The sequence below is a fragment of the Schistocerca nitens genome, chromosome 1, assembly GCF_023898315.1.
Source record: "Schistocerca nitens isolate TAMUIC-IGC-003100 chromosome 1, iqSchNite1.1, whole genome shotgun sequence".
NCBI lineage: Eukaryota > Metazoa > Arthropoda > Insecta > Orthoptera > Acrididae > Schistocerca > Schistocerca nitens.
In genome coordinates, this window is record NC_064614.1 from 450,750,631 (window position 1) to 450,769,195 (window position 18,565).

At 40.2% G+C, this 18,565-nt stretch overlaps 1 protein-coding gene and 1 long non-coding RNA gene across 3 annotated transcripts in view; one reads left to right on the forward strand and one right to left on the reverse strand.

Moving 5' to 3' along the window:
* The window catches only part of LOC126235963 (uncharacterized), a 40,644-nt gene extending 25,690 nt beyond the window's left edge, over positions 1–14,954 (reverse strand). The window contains exons 1-2 of the long non-coding RNA XR_007544852.1: positions 14,068–14,954; positions 4,751–4,889 (exon numbers count right to left, since the gene is read on the reverse strand). This is a non-coding gene — a long non-coding RNA (uncharacterized LOC126235963). The remainder of the gene's footprint in view (positions 1–4,750; positions 4,890–14,067) is intronic.
* A 128-nt stretch (positions 14,955–15,082) lies between these two features.
* The window catches only part of LOC126251601 (fringe glycosyltransferase), a 658,326-nt gene continuing 654,843 nt past the window's right edge, over positions 15,083–18,565 (forward strand). For both annotated transcript variants that reach the window (XM_049952137.1, XM_049952146.1), the window contains exon 1: positions 15,083–15,313. In XM_049952137.1, coding sequence (XP_049808094.1) covers positions 15,194–15,313 — 120 coding nt within the window. In that variant the 5' untranslated portion in view covers positions 15,083–15,193. The remainder of the gene's footprint in view (positions 15,314–18,565) is intronic.

Consider the following 18,565-nt stretch of genomic DNA (forward strand, 5'->3'; position numbering starts at 1 on the left):
TAATAAGTGAAATAGCTAATTTAAACTTACTTTGAATAAGGTTCAGGGTTCATTAAATAAAACAATGTCTCAAAATTAATGCTTTAATACAGCTAATAAAATTAATACAATATGCCTAATACTTTCAGTCAAAAAGTATGTAAATGGCGGGTTTTAATTGGGTCTTACACCCTAAAAGTATTTAAGTATTTGAAAATTACTAATACAGTACTATAGTAATATAGAAATACAGTACTGAACTAGTACTAATATTTGGAAACTGAAAATTTAACATTATGTATGTATTTAATCCTCTATTTTATAAAGATTTTTAATATTGCTGTAAATGCCATTATGAGGGCTAGAGTGTCCTTAGAAAGGTGCAAATGTTGACCGCCTGACTGGATTACTGAATATAAAGTCGTTGATGACTGGTCGGATATCCAATTCATCCGAAACATCTCGGTGGGCATGAAGAGCAGCCAAGTTGTTCAATCGCTTCTGTCCCATTGTTGATCGGATATATGACTTCAGATGTAAGGGCGCTAAATGGCTGTTCTGCTGTTGCTGTCGTGATTGGAACTACTTGGAGAAGCTTAAGCACTTCACTACTTCACATAACATTTCTCCAACTGCAGGCTCTTGTGTAATGTACTTTCTTACATCAGACATGTTTTTTTAAGACCAGTTGTTTTTTATTAGCGATATCGGCTAATATGTTCAAGTGTAAGCGCAGTCTCTCAATGTCTAGCTCATTTCTGAAAAACTCAGTTGATTTTTCCAAATTTGTTTCACCTCTGTTTACTAAAAGCAAGCACTCTTGTTCAACTGCAATGACCTGTGTGAGTCCAGTTGAAGCAAACCGCTCAGTAATGCAAGATCGCTTCGTTTCACAACTTCAATGTAAATAGCTTCGTAGTATTCATTTGGGGTTTTGAAAGTGTACGGTGAGCTGGCTTCGTTGTTTTCATACTTCTTTGGTATACTTCGATTCCGAGGAAGCGAAGGATCATCAACTTGTGAAGGTTTTTCTTTTAAACACAATTCCCAAAAGTGTTCAAAACTATTACGCCTTCCATTCAATATACAAATCAAGCCCTCATATATTTTCTCCGGATCAGCGACACTTAGATGAAGGCATTAACTTTTTCATTGACATCCTCTACTGGTTTCACTGCATGGCAATAAAGACGTAAAAAGAAATAAGTCTTGAATTGTAACATTGACTCAAGGTAGCCTGCACATTTTTAACCTGCCTCTGTTTTGTCCTCTGCAGAAAATGTTTCAAAAACCCTAGAAGTTCTTCAAAGTTTTTCAGTATTCTCAAGATACAAGAAGCTTGCATAGTCCATCGAGTCGGGCAAAGGGATCGTAGACCAGCTTGGTCATTGGCGCTCTCACAGCGTATCCTTTTGATAAGTCCCATCCTTTTGTTGGATTCTCTTACAGTATTTATTAAGTCCTTGGCTAAAGCCGTAATATCCCTCATAGACGTAAGATGGCGGAGACTATCTACAACTGCCAAGTCTAAACTGTGAGCAGTGCAGTGTACAAGCAAGCTTTTGGTTGTATACCCAAAACTAACGTTTTTAGTCCTTTGAACTTACCTCTCATATTCAAGGCACCATCATAGCACTGTTATTGTAAGTTATCCATTGACAAATCAAGACGAGCAAAAACGTCTTTTAAAATACTGAACAGAGGTTGTGATTCAATGTTGGGGGTTTAGAATAAGCCAATAAAGTCTTCATTGTTGATTAAGGAATCATCGACAGTACGAATACAAAACGACACTTGCTCGTAAATCGAAGAATCACTTGTTTCGTCAACCATAATAGAAAAATGTTTCGTCATTTAAACGCTCCAGCTTTTTTCGTTAGTACATTATACTTTTCTGTTATTTGTATCTCTATAGTTTTGTTTTGCTTTCCTTCTGTCAAGAAAAATGCATACTTCAGTGATTGGCGAACCATTGGCCGCTGGAATTCTATCATATGCCTCCGCGATGTTTTCAGATCGCAAGAAAGGACACAGGGTAGAGAATAAGGAAGCAAGGAATATTATAAAGTCATGTGATTAAGAAGCAAGGTAGGAAAGTAAAACAAGGTTATCTTCTCACTGCCTAGTATGCTTGCGTGTCTGTACGATCTGTCAGAAAAATTTGGAAAGCGATAATCTCCACAGGTGTGACCTCTTTGTGCTCCTGGTAAAAAGCGTCCAAGATCTGAAGTAAAGAAGTCTCACAGTGATTACTTGGATATGGATGTAACAATGTAATATAACAATGTTTTAATTGGTTCGCCGTGATGAGAAAAAGCATTTCAATTGTTGCATGCACATGATCAGCATCAATAAACTAATTATACAACAGGCTACACAAATGAAGAAAATGGTTACGAAAGTAAGAATATCCTAAAAGAGTGTCATGATTAGATATATTTAATTTGTTGAAATGAACTGCTGACAAAGGCAGATCTACTTTCATGACAACATTTTTCTAAAACAGCTCACAAGACACACATGGCTGCTTCTGCATTCCTGTCGCGCGCATTATCCTCCGCTGCTGACAATACATTGATCATTGTGTTGTGCGACAGATCAATTGTTTACTTTTTTCAATAACAACTATTTTATTCGGGATCACACATTGTCACTTAGGCAAGCCGTAGGTGAGTTAACAGTATCTGCATGTGCCTATCATTCCACCTGAAGGAACGCTCGTCATTATTTTAATACAGCTCAGATCAAGAGAAGGAATAAAATATTTTGGTAAGTTTCCATTACAGTCGCTCAGTGTTACAAATACGATGGTTTACGGGGATTCCACCAAAATTCCAACTGAATCGGCAATCTATTTTTGTGTGAGTTGTAAACCTTTTCTTATTCGAAGAAGCATCACCGTTTATGAATAACGGCCACATTTCTCTTGGTGACAGGTTTAATTGTACTTTCTTTGTCACAGTGTAATTTGCCAAACTCATCTCACAGCAGCTATTGCGACAGAGTTCCGAAACAGAGTGCCTCATTAAACAAGTAATTGGCAATCACAGTGCTCAATAGGTTACGAAAAAACCTCATAGTGTCGGTTTGCAGTAGCACAAAAAAGAAATTTCTTGTTTATTTTCATACTAGGAAGCTCTTGTTTCGCTAGTTGTTGATAACTGTTAAAAAATTACACTGGAGTGAAATAAATAAAAAGGGAAGTATAAGTACTGATATATCGCCATAGATAAGAAAGTTCCGTGTGTTTAAGAATTGGCAAAAGACTCTCCTCCTTGTGTGCTATCATTCGACAAACTTTCGTTTCGATGTCTCGAGCGGTTTAGGAGGTATGAGAGATGTTGCAAGTATTTCATTCTCGAGGGCGTGAGATCGGAAGTGAGCGCGCTACATAGGATCCATTTTCTAGAGATCGGAGGCAGTTAGAGACCTCCTCCTAAGTCTAAACAATTCAACATGTTAGCTAAATTTCATAGGCAGCAACATACGGTGTAATACGCACCAAATGCAAAATCGTAGCGACCCCTAATTTTCGTTGCAAACTTTTTGAGTTTTGCGTAGTGTCTTACTAAAATGTGTACATCACAATAAGAATGGCCATTAGCGAGATGATAGGCACTACGCCACGAAGCTGACATATAACGCTGCAAGTAAGCAAAAATCAAATATTTTCGGTGAATAGTTTCTGTAAAATCGTTTGAGAAATATAACAGGTTGCGCGCGCTTCGGTTCTGTCAGCGCAGAGCGTCGCCAGTCGGCGCGTGCGAAATAACTTGTAGTGTACGCGGCGCAATATGCGCTGGAGCCGCGCGACTTGTGCAGAACGTGCGTGTCGCGTTGTAGTGTCGTGTCCCGTCACACGTGCTATACGCACTCAGTTTGCGCCTAGCAACACTATCATGATTCACACCACTCGTTTTCACTTAACTTGCTTACTACCGTAATAATTATTTGCCTTAGCTCATTACTGAATGTGTTCTAAAAAGTAACTATCGTCAAACAAGGAAAACAAAAAATTTCCACATAATTTTGTGATGTTACAAAGCATAATATAACTAATAATTTTCTAAAATTATTGGTGGGGGGGGGCTTCGCCTCCCTCTCCCCCAAACTAATTTTTAAGGGGGCTCGAGCCCCCTCAGACCGCATGGAGTCGGCGCCTGTGTCAGAAACCCTCCTCCGATTATTTGTCATCGATCTCAAAATCGCTATTTCTGATACGTTCAGTTACTTATCGGCAGTGAATGTTTTTCTCTTCCTAATCTTTTAGTGTTAGAAGACCCCCATGTAGTTTGATGAGCCACAGTTAGAATAATGTGTATCACAGACAACTAACCCCCCCCCCCCAAAAAAAAAAAAAAAAAAAAAAACCTGTAGGCACAAAAAGTTCCCGGAGACATCGTTCTTCGTAAAACACGTATTCACAGCTGCAAAACTAGACTGAATTATACACCTGTAGACTCACACTCATACAGTGTGTCTACAGCACTGGCTCGTAAGCAGCACTGGGCTGGGCTTATGTGGACGCTTATAAGCGTCAGCCCCAACGAACTTGTTAATCCACTAACGTATAGGATGCAGGACTTATACCATGTAGTTCGACATGGGCAAGATTTTCGGACTGAAAATTCTGTTGCTTTTGTCAATAATGCTGTCTCGGCAACTACAGAATCTTTTGGTGCTGTAGGATCATAAAACTCAATAGCAACAACCACTTCAGTATCAACACTAACTACTTTGACAGCAGAAAAATCTTGAACATAATACATACAATTTCAACAGGATCAGCAGCAATCTCACAAACAGGACCTGCAGACCCTTCCGCAGTAGCACCATCTATTTGAACCATCCCAACGAAAGAAGGAAGTTCAGCAGGTCCAGTTAGAAGAAGCAGGAGCCACCCAAGTCGTCTGAAACACATTTTGTTTCAAAAGCAGCAGCTACAGCGTCAGAACAAGAAAGGCACAAAAGAAAATGAAGGCTGCACTATTGAAAGACCAGGAATTCTGACATCTACACGTAAAAACGAAGTAGAACATAGAAAATAAATTGAAACTATATATGTTCCATCAAAATGTTCAGTATCTTAAAAAAAAGGTAGAGATGACAAAAGTGTTACTTACTGCTGAAGTGCCAGATATATTCACAACGACTCAGCATAATCTGACGGAAAATAAAATAAATATATACAATTTACAGAGTTATGATAGAATGTCACATTTTTGCAGAACTGACTGTAAAAGTTGTAGGGTGGTAGTAAATGTGGGTAGAAGTACCACTGAATGGCCAATTACAAGCTGTAGACAAATGTTTTCAAGCAGCGGGAAGTCAAAGAAATTTTCAGGAGGGCACATTTCTTTTCTGTCTCCGCATATGTAGCATACCCCGTACCACTCATAATATGCTGCACGTCAGACACCGTTGGTCATCTCCAGCGATTCCTTCCCTCAATAGCTCCTTCTTCTTTTGCTCCATTAATGTTATTGCGTCTCAAAATGTGTCCTATGATTTTCTCTCTTCTTGTTTGGATGTATCTCCACAGAGATCAGTTTTCCTATGTTTTTCTCAGTACCTAGTCACTGATAAACCATCTCTCCAGCTGATCATCAACTCCCTGGAGCACCAAATTTCCAGGGCTTCTAACTGTATTCTCTCTCGCACGATATTTGTCTGCGCACTCTCTTACGTTCTTAGCTGAAGTGTGGTGGGTGGTGGACGTATACAGCGGTGCTGTGTTGACTTGTTACTGTTTTTGTTGGATGAAGAAACATTTATTGTAAAGGACAGCAAGGATGAATATGATGTGTACATTGAAAGACAAAAAGAATATAAATTTTGAATAATTTTTAAGAGAAGTAGTTTGAGATAAGATTGCAACAATGTGTAGCTAGTTTGTCGGAATGATTATTGTCAGCTAGTTAACTTCGTATACTTGCTCAGAGCTGAGAGCAAGACTAACCATTCCCCTGAGTCAGACATTAACAGATCAACTGATTAAGCTGTTTGGTTTTATAGAAAGTCCCTGTTAACACTGTACCGTTTTAAATCATTGTTCACTTTGAGAAGTATAGTATTTTTCAATTCATTGTTATTGGTAAAGATCACACGAAGTTTTAATCTGTCCTTTTGAATACGTACTTCATTCTAAAATCGTTGTCTGGAAGTATTATTTTATAGGAATAGTTACTCAATCCATCCCACTATTTAAAGTAGTACGCAACAGTTTGAATATTTTGTTTAAAAATAGAGATTTAGCTTAGCCGATGCTTGCTTAATGTTTGCTGTTTTGCTTTCGAGGAATCTGCAACAATGTTGAATTCTGATTAGAACCAGATAAGTGTTTTACTTCAGTTGCGCATTTAATATAAAGACAAGTTATATTCAGACCAGTTACAGTTCAGTTCAAATTAGGTTTTGTTTAGTCAAAGGACAGCATATTAGCTTAAGTTGGATAACAGTTTGTGGGTACATAGTTTTGGTAATAGTAGACTTTTTATACAGCGGGACGTAAATTTGGGCTCAATTTCATATAGAAACACATAGTGGGGAAATTACAAAATCCAATAATTAATATGTAACCCCCGTGAAATTACGGGATACAGGCCAATAAAAAGAGTTAAATAGACGCAGATTTAACTTAACGAAGACTATTAACTATTTTACAAATGTAACTACATTTTGAAACACAAACACCATAAATCATTACGCAGGCTTGCACTTCCATACTGTTGCATGTATTATGCTAAAAAAAAAAAGTAAAGTCTGTGGCACTCAATCTGTGAACGAGCTTGTTCACCGCGGCACTAGGAGGGGGAAGTTGGCCAGTCTATCAGCCTGGTTACCTTTTATCTACAAGAATTATTTCCCGTACTCAATTTGATAGCAGGCTGGGGCTTTATTGGGCGGAACAGAAGGAGAAAAATTCCCCGTCCCTACCCAGGAGTGAACCGAGAATCTCCAAGGCGGACCTAGTGCTCTTCCTCCTGGACCATCACAACCATACTGGTGGTACAAAATGAGAACGTCATTATCCCAAAGGAAATGAAGACAATATCTGTTTAAATACATCGTTATAGCCATGTGACTTCTTCTTCAGGTGACGTAGAATATGTTTTTAATTGTTCCAGGACTTCTTTGCTGTGCAGATTTTGGAGTCACTAATTCCAGCGAATAATGAAAACCACCGTGACACTGTCATTAATTTGGCATGTATTCCTTTTAGCGATTCAGCTTTTGACCCCTGGCATCGTCCTTTGCCTTAAATCAGGGATGCCGCAGGTCGCATATCTTCACTTTGTCTACGTAAGGCCGCAAAAAAAGACGTCATAAACATTATTGGTTCCGTCATTTGTATCAATTTTGTATTAATTTTATTTAAAGAATATAATTACAACAACATATTTTTATAGAAATGTTTAATTTGAAACATGACGCTTCATTAACTTCACCATTGCCTTGATGTTTGACTTAATTCTTGCCGTAGACAATTGTAAAACTGACTATAAATTGTCATTTATCGTGAGGTTCCTTTTTTCCAAAAAGTTGATGTTCATTATGGAAAACATTTGTTCACATACACATGTTTACCCAAAGCGGCTAGCGCATTTTAATGCACTATCAACCAATAAATTACAATTGTCTCTATCAACACAACGATAGAAACTCAACAGATCTGCTTTATCGAATTTAATTTGTGGTTTCTTATCACTTCCAGCTGCACCACTCCTGGTGTATTTTCACGCAAAAAGGCAAAAGAATTGCTAAATTAATCTAGCAATTGGTTTACCTTACAAAAATCAGTGAAACGAGCGTTGAAGGCATTTTCATCGTATGTCCTCCTGACATTGGATTTTAACTAGTCTTATACTTTCCTGTACTTAGGAAATTGGACGTAAGTACCCAACTTCATTTCAGTTTCAACAGATTTAATTTACACGTCATCTGACCCTTAAAGTTGAGCAATCAACTGATTTTTGCCATGCAACCGCGTGTTTCACTTATTTAAAAGATTAGCAAAGTCAGACAGATACGCTGTCACATAAACAGTCCGTATTTTTTAAATCAGATATATTTCTGTTCTTTTCAGTCAGGAAAACTTCAATTTTATCAGTTAAATTCAGAAATCACTCCAAGGTGTTACTGCAGCTTAACCGTATAATTTCTCTGTAATCAGTCAAATCACTGTATTCGCTGTTAATGACTTCAAGAAAAGTTTTAAACTGTCTGTAACTGAGACTATATTTTAAAAATTAATCGTTGAAACCACAAATTTCATGAAATGTTCAAAACATATTTTCTTTGGCCACAAAGGATTGGTGGATTATACAGTGCAGTTGCAACAAATCATCAACGTTCGCTTCTAAATATTGTTTTAGAATGATATTAGTCCAGAATCAATTCTTGCTATGGAAAGCGTTCCGTCATTCTTAGTACCTGCTAACTTTAGACGGGTCCTAATCAATATTCTAACACTGTTCCAGGGTAAAATCTTTGCTCTTACTGCAGTGTGCGGCCGGCCGGAGTGGCCGTGCGGTTATAGGCGCTACAGTCTGGAACCGCGAGGTCGCTACGGTCGCAGGTTCGAATCCTGCCTCGGGCATGGATGTGTGTGATGTCCTTAGGTTAGTTAGGTTTAAATAGTTCTAAGTTCTAGGGGACTGATGACCTCCGAAGTTGAGTCCCATAGTTCTCAGAGCCATTTGAACCATTTGCAGTGTGCGCTGAACCATACATCCTGGATGGTTAAAACTGTGTGCCAGACCAAGACTCGAACTTCGAACCTTTGCGTTTCATGGCAAGTGCTCTACCGACTGAGCTACCCAAGCACGACTCACGACCCCTCCTCGTAGTATTACTTTCGCCAGTATACCTCCCTCCTTCCTAAATTCAGAGTTATCCTGCAAAACTGACTAGAACTCCGGGAAGAAAGCATACTGCGGAACCATGGCTTAGCCACAGCCTGGAAGATGTTTCCAGGATTAAATTTTCACTCTGCAGCGGAGTGTGCGCTGATATGAAACTTCCTGGCGGATTAAAACCGTGTGCCTGACGAAGACTCGACAGGAGAACTTCTGAGAAGTTTGGAAGGTAGGAGATATACTGGGGGAAGTGAAGATGTGAGCACGGGTTGTGAGTCGCGTTTGCGTAGCTCAATCGATACACCATCGCGAGCCAAAGGAAAAGGTCCCGAGTTCGAGTCTCGGTTCAGCATACAGCATTAATCTGCCTGTAACTTTCACTGTTTCAGGAGTCCCGTGAACATATCACTACCCCTAGTTTGCCCTGACAGTCAAGTCACTGCAATCAACTTTTCACACCCTTCAAACTCGTTCGTTATCCCAGGTGCAAATAAGAACAACTGGGCTGATACATCAATAGCCAATAAAAAGTAAGCAAATTTCTTTGATCAAGTTTTTCACTCATCCTTCATTTTTTTTCAACACTGCAGTAATTCTCCGTTGTTCAGTCATTAGAATTAACTGAATTTTCTCAAAATGTTTAGTTGATTCCAGGCAAATCTCAGCAGGTATCTCGAAACGATTTTTGACCAAATCTCCGTCCATGTAAGGCCGGCATCATTTTGCCATAAGGCGAGATATTTCAAAACTTGCTTTTGTTGCAGTTCCTGAGTCTTCAACCGGTTTTATAAACATCGGTTGCTGACATGACAATTCTCGTGTCAAGGAAGAAGTTTTCTATTTACGTAGCTCTTCTGGCCATTCAGAACATACAGAACGTAGACTTTCGTAGTGCCTCCGTTAGTGGCATTCCATTGGGACGGCTACAACACTTTCGCAAGTAAAGCAAATTATATTATTCAGCCACCGTTATCTCGAAAATATTCGTAATTAATTCTGTTTCTTGAGTCTCTGTTTTGTTGAAGTATAATAATGAGTAAAAGTAAAGTTATTAGAAATCCTCTGAAGGCTTTTAAGAAAAGGAGAAATGTTGGAAAGCCAAAGGTATGTGTTATTACTGTAAACAATAAAGACGATGAAAATCCCCAACATAGCTTGTGTCCCAAAGAAGAAGACAGTTGGTGTAAATATAACAAAGGATTGCTAACTGGTGAAGTGTACACTCATAAGCATAGTCTGCCTCATGCAATAATGGAGGTGATAAAACCTATTTTCAGAGACTTAGCAGCACCTGAACTGTTGAAAAAGTGTATTCACGGAAAAACTCAAAACCCCAATGAAAGTGTAAATAGTGTTATATGGTCGAGAATCCCCAAGACTGTATTTGTTGGAATAGAAACACTTCACTTTGGTGTGTATGATGCTGTTGCGACTTTCAATGATGGCAACATTGTAAGGTGCAAGATATTTAGAAATATGGGAATGAAGATAGGTTCTAACATGGTACGAGCGATGCTTGCTTTAGACAAGGAACGCCTTCGGGCTGCAGACAGGGCTGTAAAGAGTCTAGAAATACAAGCAAGAGTAAACAGGAGGAGGAACAAGAGGAAGCTGGAGGAGGAGTTTGCAGAGGATGAAGATAATCTATCCTATGGACCTGGAATGCACTAAAAAGTTAATCCAATCTTTGTCGCTCGATTCCCAAAACTTTTATTTTTCTCATACTAATTACATGTTTTCTAAGGATCTTCCAAACATATTTGTTTCAAACTTTCAGTAAATGTTACACAGTACCTTCTGCATAATTTGACACAGCCTTTTTCCAAAAACTGTATATTTTTGAATATATAAATAAAAAATTGCAAAAAAATGTTGTGAATTTTCATTACAATTGAAAAAAAAATCATCTTTAATAACTGAACTAAAATTTTGTAAAATCCCTGTGTTAAGTTGTAGCCCATATTCCAATAAATAATCTGTAAAACGTTCAACTTCCTACCTCAAATACTTTGTGAGGAAAGATGTAATTTATAAGCGTTATTTTAACATTGCAAGTATAGGGCGTTCCGGAGCCCCTTAAAGGTTCACAGAAATACATAAAACGTCGCAAGAAGTTCAAAGTATTAATTAGGATTATGAAGCTCACTGACGCAAGGTGCGTACTGTAGAACAAACGAAGCACTGACGACTTAACAATGCCGTTTCCTGCAAGCTCATGTACAGCTGTTGTTGCCGCGACTGCACAAGTTTAAAAATAACGTGCAGTGGGGCAAGTTACTATTCGGAATTGGGATCTCCCTGCTTAGAGTAGCATGGGTGAAAACAGCTAAGTTCTGCAAGGCCCGCCTTCTGCTTTCTGGGAAGGAATGAAAGACAAGCAAAAAAAGAAAAATACTGTACAGGGTGTTCATAAATGTTTACGTTGATAACAAAGCAATGTAACTCTTTATTGGATACAGTAAATGAAACATGCGTTATACCACACATGCCTCCACTCGTTAAGTTTTGAAGCTTACATAAACATGGAATACAGGTAACACTCTTCAACATTCAGATATCTTTAACATATGCACCTCTGGTAACATGCAAAATATCAAGCCGGTTTTCAGTATCTCTTCTGCAGTATGTCTCGTTCGATTGTGCCAGTGCCATCCCTGATGCGTTGTTGCAATGTCACCATATCAGAAACTGCTGTTTTCTACACAATATCTTTCTCATTCCCCCAAAGAAATAAACCTATCGGGGTAATGTCAAGTGATCTCGCGGGCCATGGAATTTGGCCGACTTTGCCAATCCACCTGTTGGGGAAATGTTTCATTAAGAAAATCGCTGACTTCAAGAGCTCAAAGCGGGGAAGTCCCATCTTGCTAAAAGATGATTGTGTCTCGCATATCCTCTAGCTCGAAAAAAGCGTATTAAAAATGGTTCAGGTAAACATACCTATTTACATTAGTTTCATGGAGGAAAAATGGGCTAGCCACTCGATCACACATTAACCCACACCACACATTAACATTTGGACTGTCCCGGATGTTTTACCGTACGGCATGAGGATTTTATGACCCCAGATCCGTACATTATGGCGATTAACTGAGCCATAAACGTGAAATATAGCCTCATCGAGGAAACACATAAGCTTCAAGAAATTATTATCTTCATCCAAACGGTTCAGCATCTCCACTGCCGAATGTTCGCGTTTCTGGCGATAATCTGGTTGTAGCGGTTGAACAATTTGTATCTTGTTCCATAGAATTTCGGGCGTGCAGCCGCAAAAATCTCACTTCGTCTTACGATACTTCGCCTCCATACCGTCCAGATATCTTCGGAGTGAGCCGGGTGACTGACGCTACAGCAACTGCTCCCTTCTTTTAAAGATGGGATCCTATGCTGCGTCTGACGCATGCGGCCGCCGTTGTGCGTCTGTCTCACTGTACTGCTACAGATTGTGTTAAACGGGACTATCTATGTCCCGTGTTGCGTCAGCTGCATGCAGTTGACGCTATGGCGGCGTGCGGCTGCGGCCCAGCCGGTCAGAGAGAAGTCTTGACGCAGCCGCAAAGGAGAACACGACAGCATGTCCAAGAGAAAAGTACTGTTCACGGTGGTGGAAGATGAGAAACTGGTAGAAATGGTTTCTAAATTTCCTTGTATCTACGATGTATCGTTACCAGTATACAAGGACCAAACTGCGAAGGATAATGCTTGGAGAGAGATGGCGGAATTCGTGGAAAGAACAAGCAAGAAAAGTACTATATACTTTCTGTTTATTCATAGTGTTTAGTACTTAGTTGTCAGGCAAATAAAGCATATTGCAATAAGCAAGAATAAGTAGCATTGTCCCACATAAATTCAGTTATTATTATAATAATGAAGTGTACACAAAGTGAATACCAAAACCTAATGTCTGTTATAAAAGTTCAATTTATTATAATGTGCAAACAAATTTTCAGTAACACTAGGGAGTTAAAAGCCTACTGAGTTCTGTTAACGTGATCACTTTACCACGGTGTTATCCCTGCATCTGCACGGCTGTTGAAATATTCTGTAAATGAATCTCGCACAGAAAATCCATCAGCATGTGCATAACCGCCACTCCTTGCCAATGGTCCAAGATTTTCAGTAGGTAGTGGTTCACTTCTATTTAATTCAAAATGAGGCTCGTTATTTTTCTCTAAGAATGCATCTCTAAGTAAATTGTGTAAACAGCAAGCAACAGTAATCAAATTATCAGTCGTTTCTGGCTTCAGACTGATCGCCGAATAAAATATGCGAAATACTTGACTTAACAGAGCGAAGGCATTTTCAGAAACTCTACGAGCTCGTGAAAGGCGGTAGTTAAAAATAGCTTTTTTCGGTCAGTACTAGCAACTCGACGAGAGAAAGGTTTCATCATGTTTGGATGTAATCGAAATGCCTCGTCGCCTACAAAAACATTGGCACTACTATGTCCGAATCCGGCAGCTTAGTAGGCGGAGGAAACATCTTACCACTTGAAAACAGTTTCCCGATATTACCTTTATCAAAAATTCCACTGTCACCTTCTTTCCCATATCACCCGACATCAGTGAAAATGAATTTGTAGTTCGCGTCAACCACAGCAAGAAGGACGGTAGAGAAAAAATGTTTGTAGTTGTAATACAATGAGCCTGACAGTGCAGGGGAAAAAATTCGCACGTTTTCCGTCGATGGCACCAAAACAGTTAGGAAATTGCCATTTTTCTTCAAATTCCTTACATTTTGATTTCAACTGGTTAGATGACATCGGTGGCAAAATGATTGGCAGTAACTTCTTACGTAGAACTGACAGCACAACTTGTATGATTTTACTGATGTAAGAAGTAGATATTCTGAATGCAAATGCCAGTGATCTGAATGTTTCCCCTGTTGCCATAAACCTAAAACAAAATAAAAATAAGAAAGGTGTAGCTTTGAAAATTACTATTATTTTTGCATCTAACGAATATTAACGTACATAATTATTTGAATGTATTGTGTTTTATAGTTGAAGACTGCAAAAAAGATGGAGGAATATAAAAGACACATCAAAAAAGGTAGAGAAATGGAAAAATTACTGGAAGTTCTGCTTTCCGGTAAAGGACATAAATGGCCACTGACTGATATGTTAACATTTTTAAACAAAATGGATCACAAGCGAGTGTAAGTTGCCGTACAGTTTGCCTGTTTACGTTACTTTTTATTCTGTTTAATTTTATTATTGACACTGAATTACCTGTGTTTTTGTAATATATTTCACAGAAGTACATCCAACGTTGAGGCAGATGTAGTGCAAAGCCCACAATATGATGGCGAATCGAGTATCAGAGAGGTGTGGCAGCTGCCGCCCTCGCGCCCCAGCCAGCAGGTAAACACGCCGGCACCAGTTTCTGAGCCGACCCCTTTGCTAAAAAAGTTTCCAGCCATGATCTGGTTAACTTGGCGTCAAGCGCTTTCTTTCCATAACGGTACACAATGTTTCACTGCACAGTAATCGGTGATTTGGTTTCTGCTAGCCACACAACAGACTCACCATTCTCCATGGGGGAAGTCATTTTTACGATACTGATCACACAGCGCTCCTTGTGGCGAAAGTGTTTAATGAGACGCAGCTGTAGGAAAACTTCGTGGGTTCTCTAGTAGACCCATAAGAAAAAAACAAGCGTTACCATTTAATCCTGAACTCAGGCCAAACATTTATGGAAATTCTGTGCAGTGTTATAGCATAAACGTTGACGAGTGGGCCGCCAGCAGATCAGATCGATGGCGGGCCGCATGAGGTCCGCAGGCAGCAGTCTATGCATCCTGGTTTAAATTACACCTTTTTTAAAAGCAAATATATCCCTACTTGTTAGCAGAGACGACACAGTTACAAAACGCCTTTCTGAACATTGTCTCCAAATATACTAAAACTGAAATAACTGATTCGCATTATCACTCTCCGCACAATTTCTTTGTCGTGAAATATGGTAATTACATTTCGACTATCCACGACAGAGTGCGTTTGGCAAAACAGAGGGTAAAATGATGTGACACGCTAAAATTTTAATGACTCCGTTTCATGTGTGTCTCTTCGATCGCGTTACGGCTGTCAGCCCCGCGCAGCGATTCACGGGCTCGCGGCAAGACACCGTCCTGTCGACTGACCAATGAACGCGCGCCGGTCCGCCCCCACCCCGGCCGGTACATACCGGCGCTAGTTGAGTGTGGCCGCCGCGAGATGGCAGCGCGGCAGCTTCGAGAAGATGGCGGCGGGTTGGGGTCAGTTGTGCGCCGTCCGCGATGAAGTTTGCGTGTGCACCGGTCGGCGGGGCCGCCGCGGAACTGGGGCCCGCCGCCAGCTGTTGACGTGACCGCGTGCCATGAGCGGCCGCCTCAAGCGCGGGCTGCAGGCGCTCACCGTGGTCGCCGTAGCCGCCTACACGACGCTGCTCCTGTACCAGGGCGCCGCGCAGCTGCCGCCCTCGCGCCCCAGCCAGCAGGTAAACACGCCGGCCGCGGCGGCTGCACCGGCCCGCCCACACCTGTTGTCGCTGACAGCAGCGCGCTGTCGAATACCGTGATGTGCTTTCGCTCGATTTTAGGCTGTGCATGGATATGCTTCTCGTTCAGGACGTGTTACTGCTAGAAGTAACTCTCACACGTGCTCGTATCGAGTGTTACACAGTGCAGTGGAAACTATTTTTATTGTGTTCAGTTATTGTCTTTTACACTTAAATATGTGATACGAACTACTGCAGGTAATATGGTGGGACACAGCTTCCGCAGAGCCACAAACATTTAAAAGTCCGAATACGTAGCTTTTGTGTCTCACCACCTTCTCTGGCAGTGCATTTTACAAGACATTGTGGGACTCTTGGAAATCAATGTTTTGCGAAATTAGTAACATTACAATTTTTTCTAATAATTTAATACGGCATTTTAACCATACAGGACAAGTGAGACAGTTTTTTAGGACATGCATTTTCTGATGTGTAACAAAAAAAAAAGGTACAAAGGGCGTATCGATTATGATATAGCCCGTGCCTTTTTGGCTACTACCCTTACCATTTGCAAACAAATAATATTTCTTTTAAAGTGAAAGATGGAAAGCGATTAATGACTGTGACGTTGACATGTACTATAAACAGTGGTGGACCAGGTTTTCCTCCCGCATAGCTTTTACGTTCTCGGAAATGACACCGGAGTCGGGCTTGCGTTCAACAGGCTGCAGGCGCTTAGCGTGCGTGAGGGAGCCACGGCTTCGCATGCGTAGGAACGCGCCGCCTTCGCTCCACCTGTTGGTCTCTCGGGGGCTGCCTTCCTGTTTTATTACCCACCTGTTTGTTCGCCCAGCCCTGGTCTGGCTGCAGCGCCCTCGCTCCGCGACACGGAGGCTGTTAACGTCTCTGACACGTATCGAAGTCTACTGCAATAGTTTTTAAGTGACTATTACCGGACACGCTGGGTAAAATGATTGCTGTGTATTGCTTGACAATTCGCGCTAATTATTGTAAATAAACAAACGCCGACTTCATCACAACTTCTTTTATTAGTGACTATCGGTTTCAATCTGCGCTGCAGATCTTCAGATCTGGCGACAGAGTGCAGTTCGTGAACGGTGGTGTAAGCCTAACGTCAGGGTAAATATTGACGAGGTGTGTGTTAATCTGCGTAATATCCACATCGTCTGTAGTTTATTAAAAGCAATTCGTTCAATGTCTGAAACTCTTCCTTTATTACATCTTTCTTCCGCATGTTATTAACCACTTCCGTACATCACAAACAACCGGAGATATCCTGTCCCTCACATGTGGGCAATTAAATTTTCTGTAAAGCTTGTAGCTCCCATCCATATTCTCACAAATTTAAAGTCACATCACCCAATATTATTTCAGGTATGCATAAATGTTAATATTTGTTTCTTCCTTTAATCGGGAATCCTTAATCTCACAGCTTCTTTTGCTCTGACGACACTGTCGACGCTTGTAATTTGAAGAATGTTGTGCGTTTAATAGTGTGAAAATGAGAAACGTTACTTTAAAGTGGTGCTGACCCACAGCTGTTACACATTCATATTTGAAAAACTTATTACCGCCTTGACATGCTGGTAAAATAATTCATTTATACAATCAGGTTCATAAGTGTTCACAGCATCGTATCAAGGGAACTATAAAATCATTATTTTCCGGTGATAAAACCGTAAGTAATGAACAGTTAACATATCGTAATATGAATTAAGTCTTTAATCTATAAAAACTGCTAGGGAGTGTACTCACTTTGTTAAAACTGTAACCGGTGAACAGATTCATACCACACAGAGGCTTAGATTGACGACGTAATTAATATTACGATATGTTAACCCTTTATTATTCATGGTTTTATCACGTGACTATAACAATTTCATATATTTGCTAATATGATGTTTTGAATATTTTTGTGAAACTGACGGAGGTCAGGCCACAGAAACTGGTTGTGTAAATAAAGAATTTTTACCAGCAGCTCAGGGCGGTAATATTTCAAACAAACGTTAGCCCATCGTCATCGATACGTACTGTTTACCTTGCATTTACGGCGCTACGGAGGGGAGGGAACTGTTGACGTACACGCCCTTGCGATTATCTGACGAGGTCAGAAGCCGTCTCTCTAATCCCAAGTACTTGCTACAAAGGCGCATAGTTTATATTCCATTTCGATACGTGTTGTATATGACTTAAGTAGTTTTTTCCTTATCAGGATTTTTACCACTCTCCATGCTCTTTTTCTTCCTTCGGCGAGTGCACTTATGCACCTAAGAACGTGTAGGGAGTATGCAAACAGTGTCGTCTGGAGGTCGGAGATGACAGGTAATGCAAATGTAAATAATTGACATCTAATGTGGTGCTGACATTGTTTGCTTGCGGAATAATGTTCCAATATTGTTTTGGAAGCAATGAGACTCGTGTTAGCAGATTATACGACAAATTCCATCATAATTCGCAGGTATTCACTTCGTGTTTTGTCTAATCTCTCTCCCATTTTCAGTAAGCCTTTGCGCTTAAAGGGGTGTACGGTGCCCCGTTTCGTATTGTTACATTTCTTGAGTTAATGCTGTCTGCCATAGGGATGGGAAAATCCGACCGGTTGAAACATACCATCATTTTAGTTCTGAATCACTGCTGCTTTTCGGTATTCTTTGGTCTCTGTTATAGGTTTTTCATTTTTTGTTAGTAACGGAGGAAAAAACCAGCATATAGTTTGCAATACCAGCAGTATTAAAAGTCGAGCAATGTTTGTTAGTAAAATTTCTGTTGCATTAAAATGTCGGATTATTAAAGTAATTAAGGTAAGCGATCACCCCTGGCTTAATGACAGAGCGTACAGTTAGAAACTAGCAACAAATGCATGGTACAAAAATCGGTACGGCATTGCTGCGACAATGTACTTGCTGCCATGTGGCGTGGCCGGGCCTACTGGGTGGTACAATATACGTGCAGTGTGCAAGACCCTGGCAGCAACTTGTCTGTACGATAGTTTCTCGCTGTCGTCCTCGGACGTGTTTTATTGCAGGATGAAATCATCCATAGTTCGGAAGTATTTTTTCGAAGTGCGGTGACAGTGAAGTGCAGTGCTCCGTTTGCTTTAAAAGACCAAAACCGGGAGGAGGCACTATGAACTTGAGATGCCATATAAGGAGGAAGTATCAGCAATGTTCATTGGAAGAAAAAGTAAATTTGATTGATACCCCTATAATTTTTTTGACGTGCAATAAACTT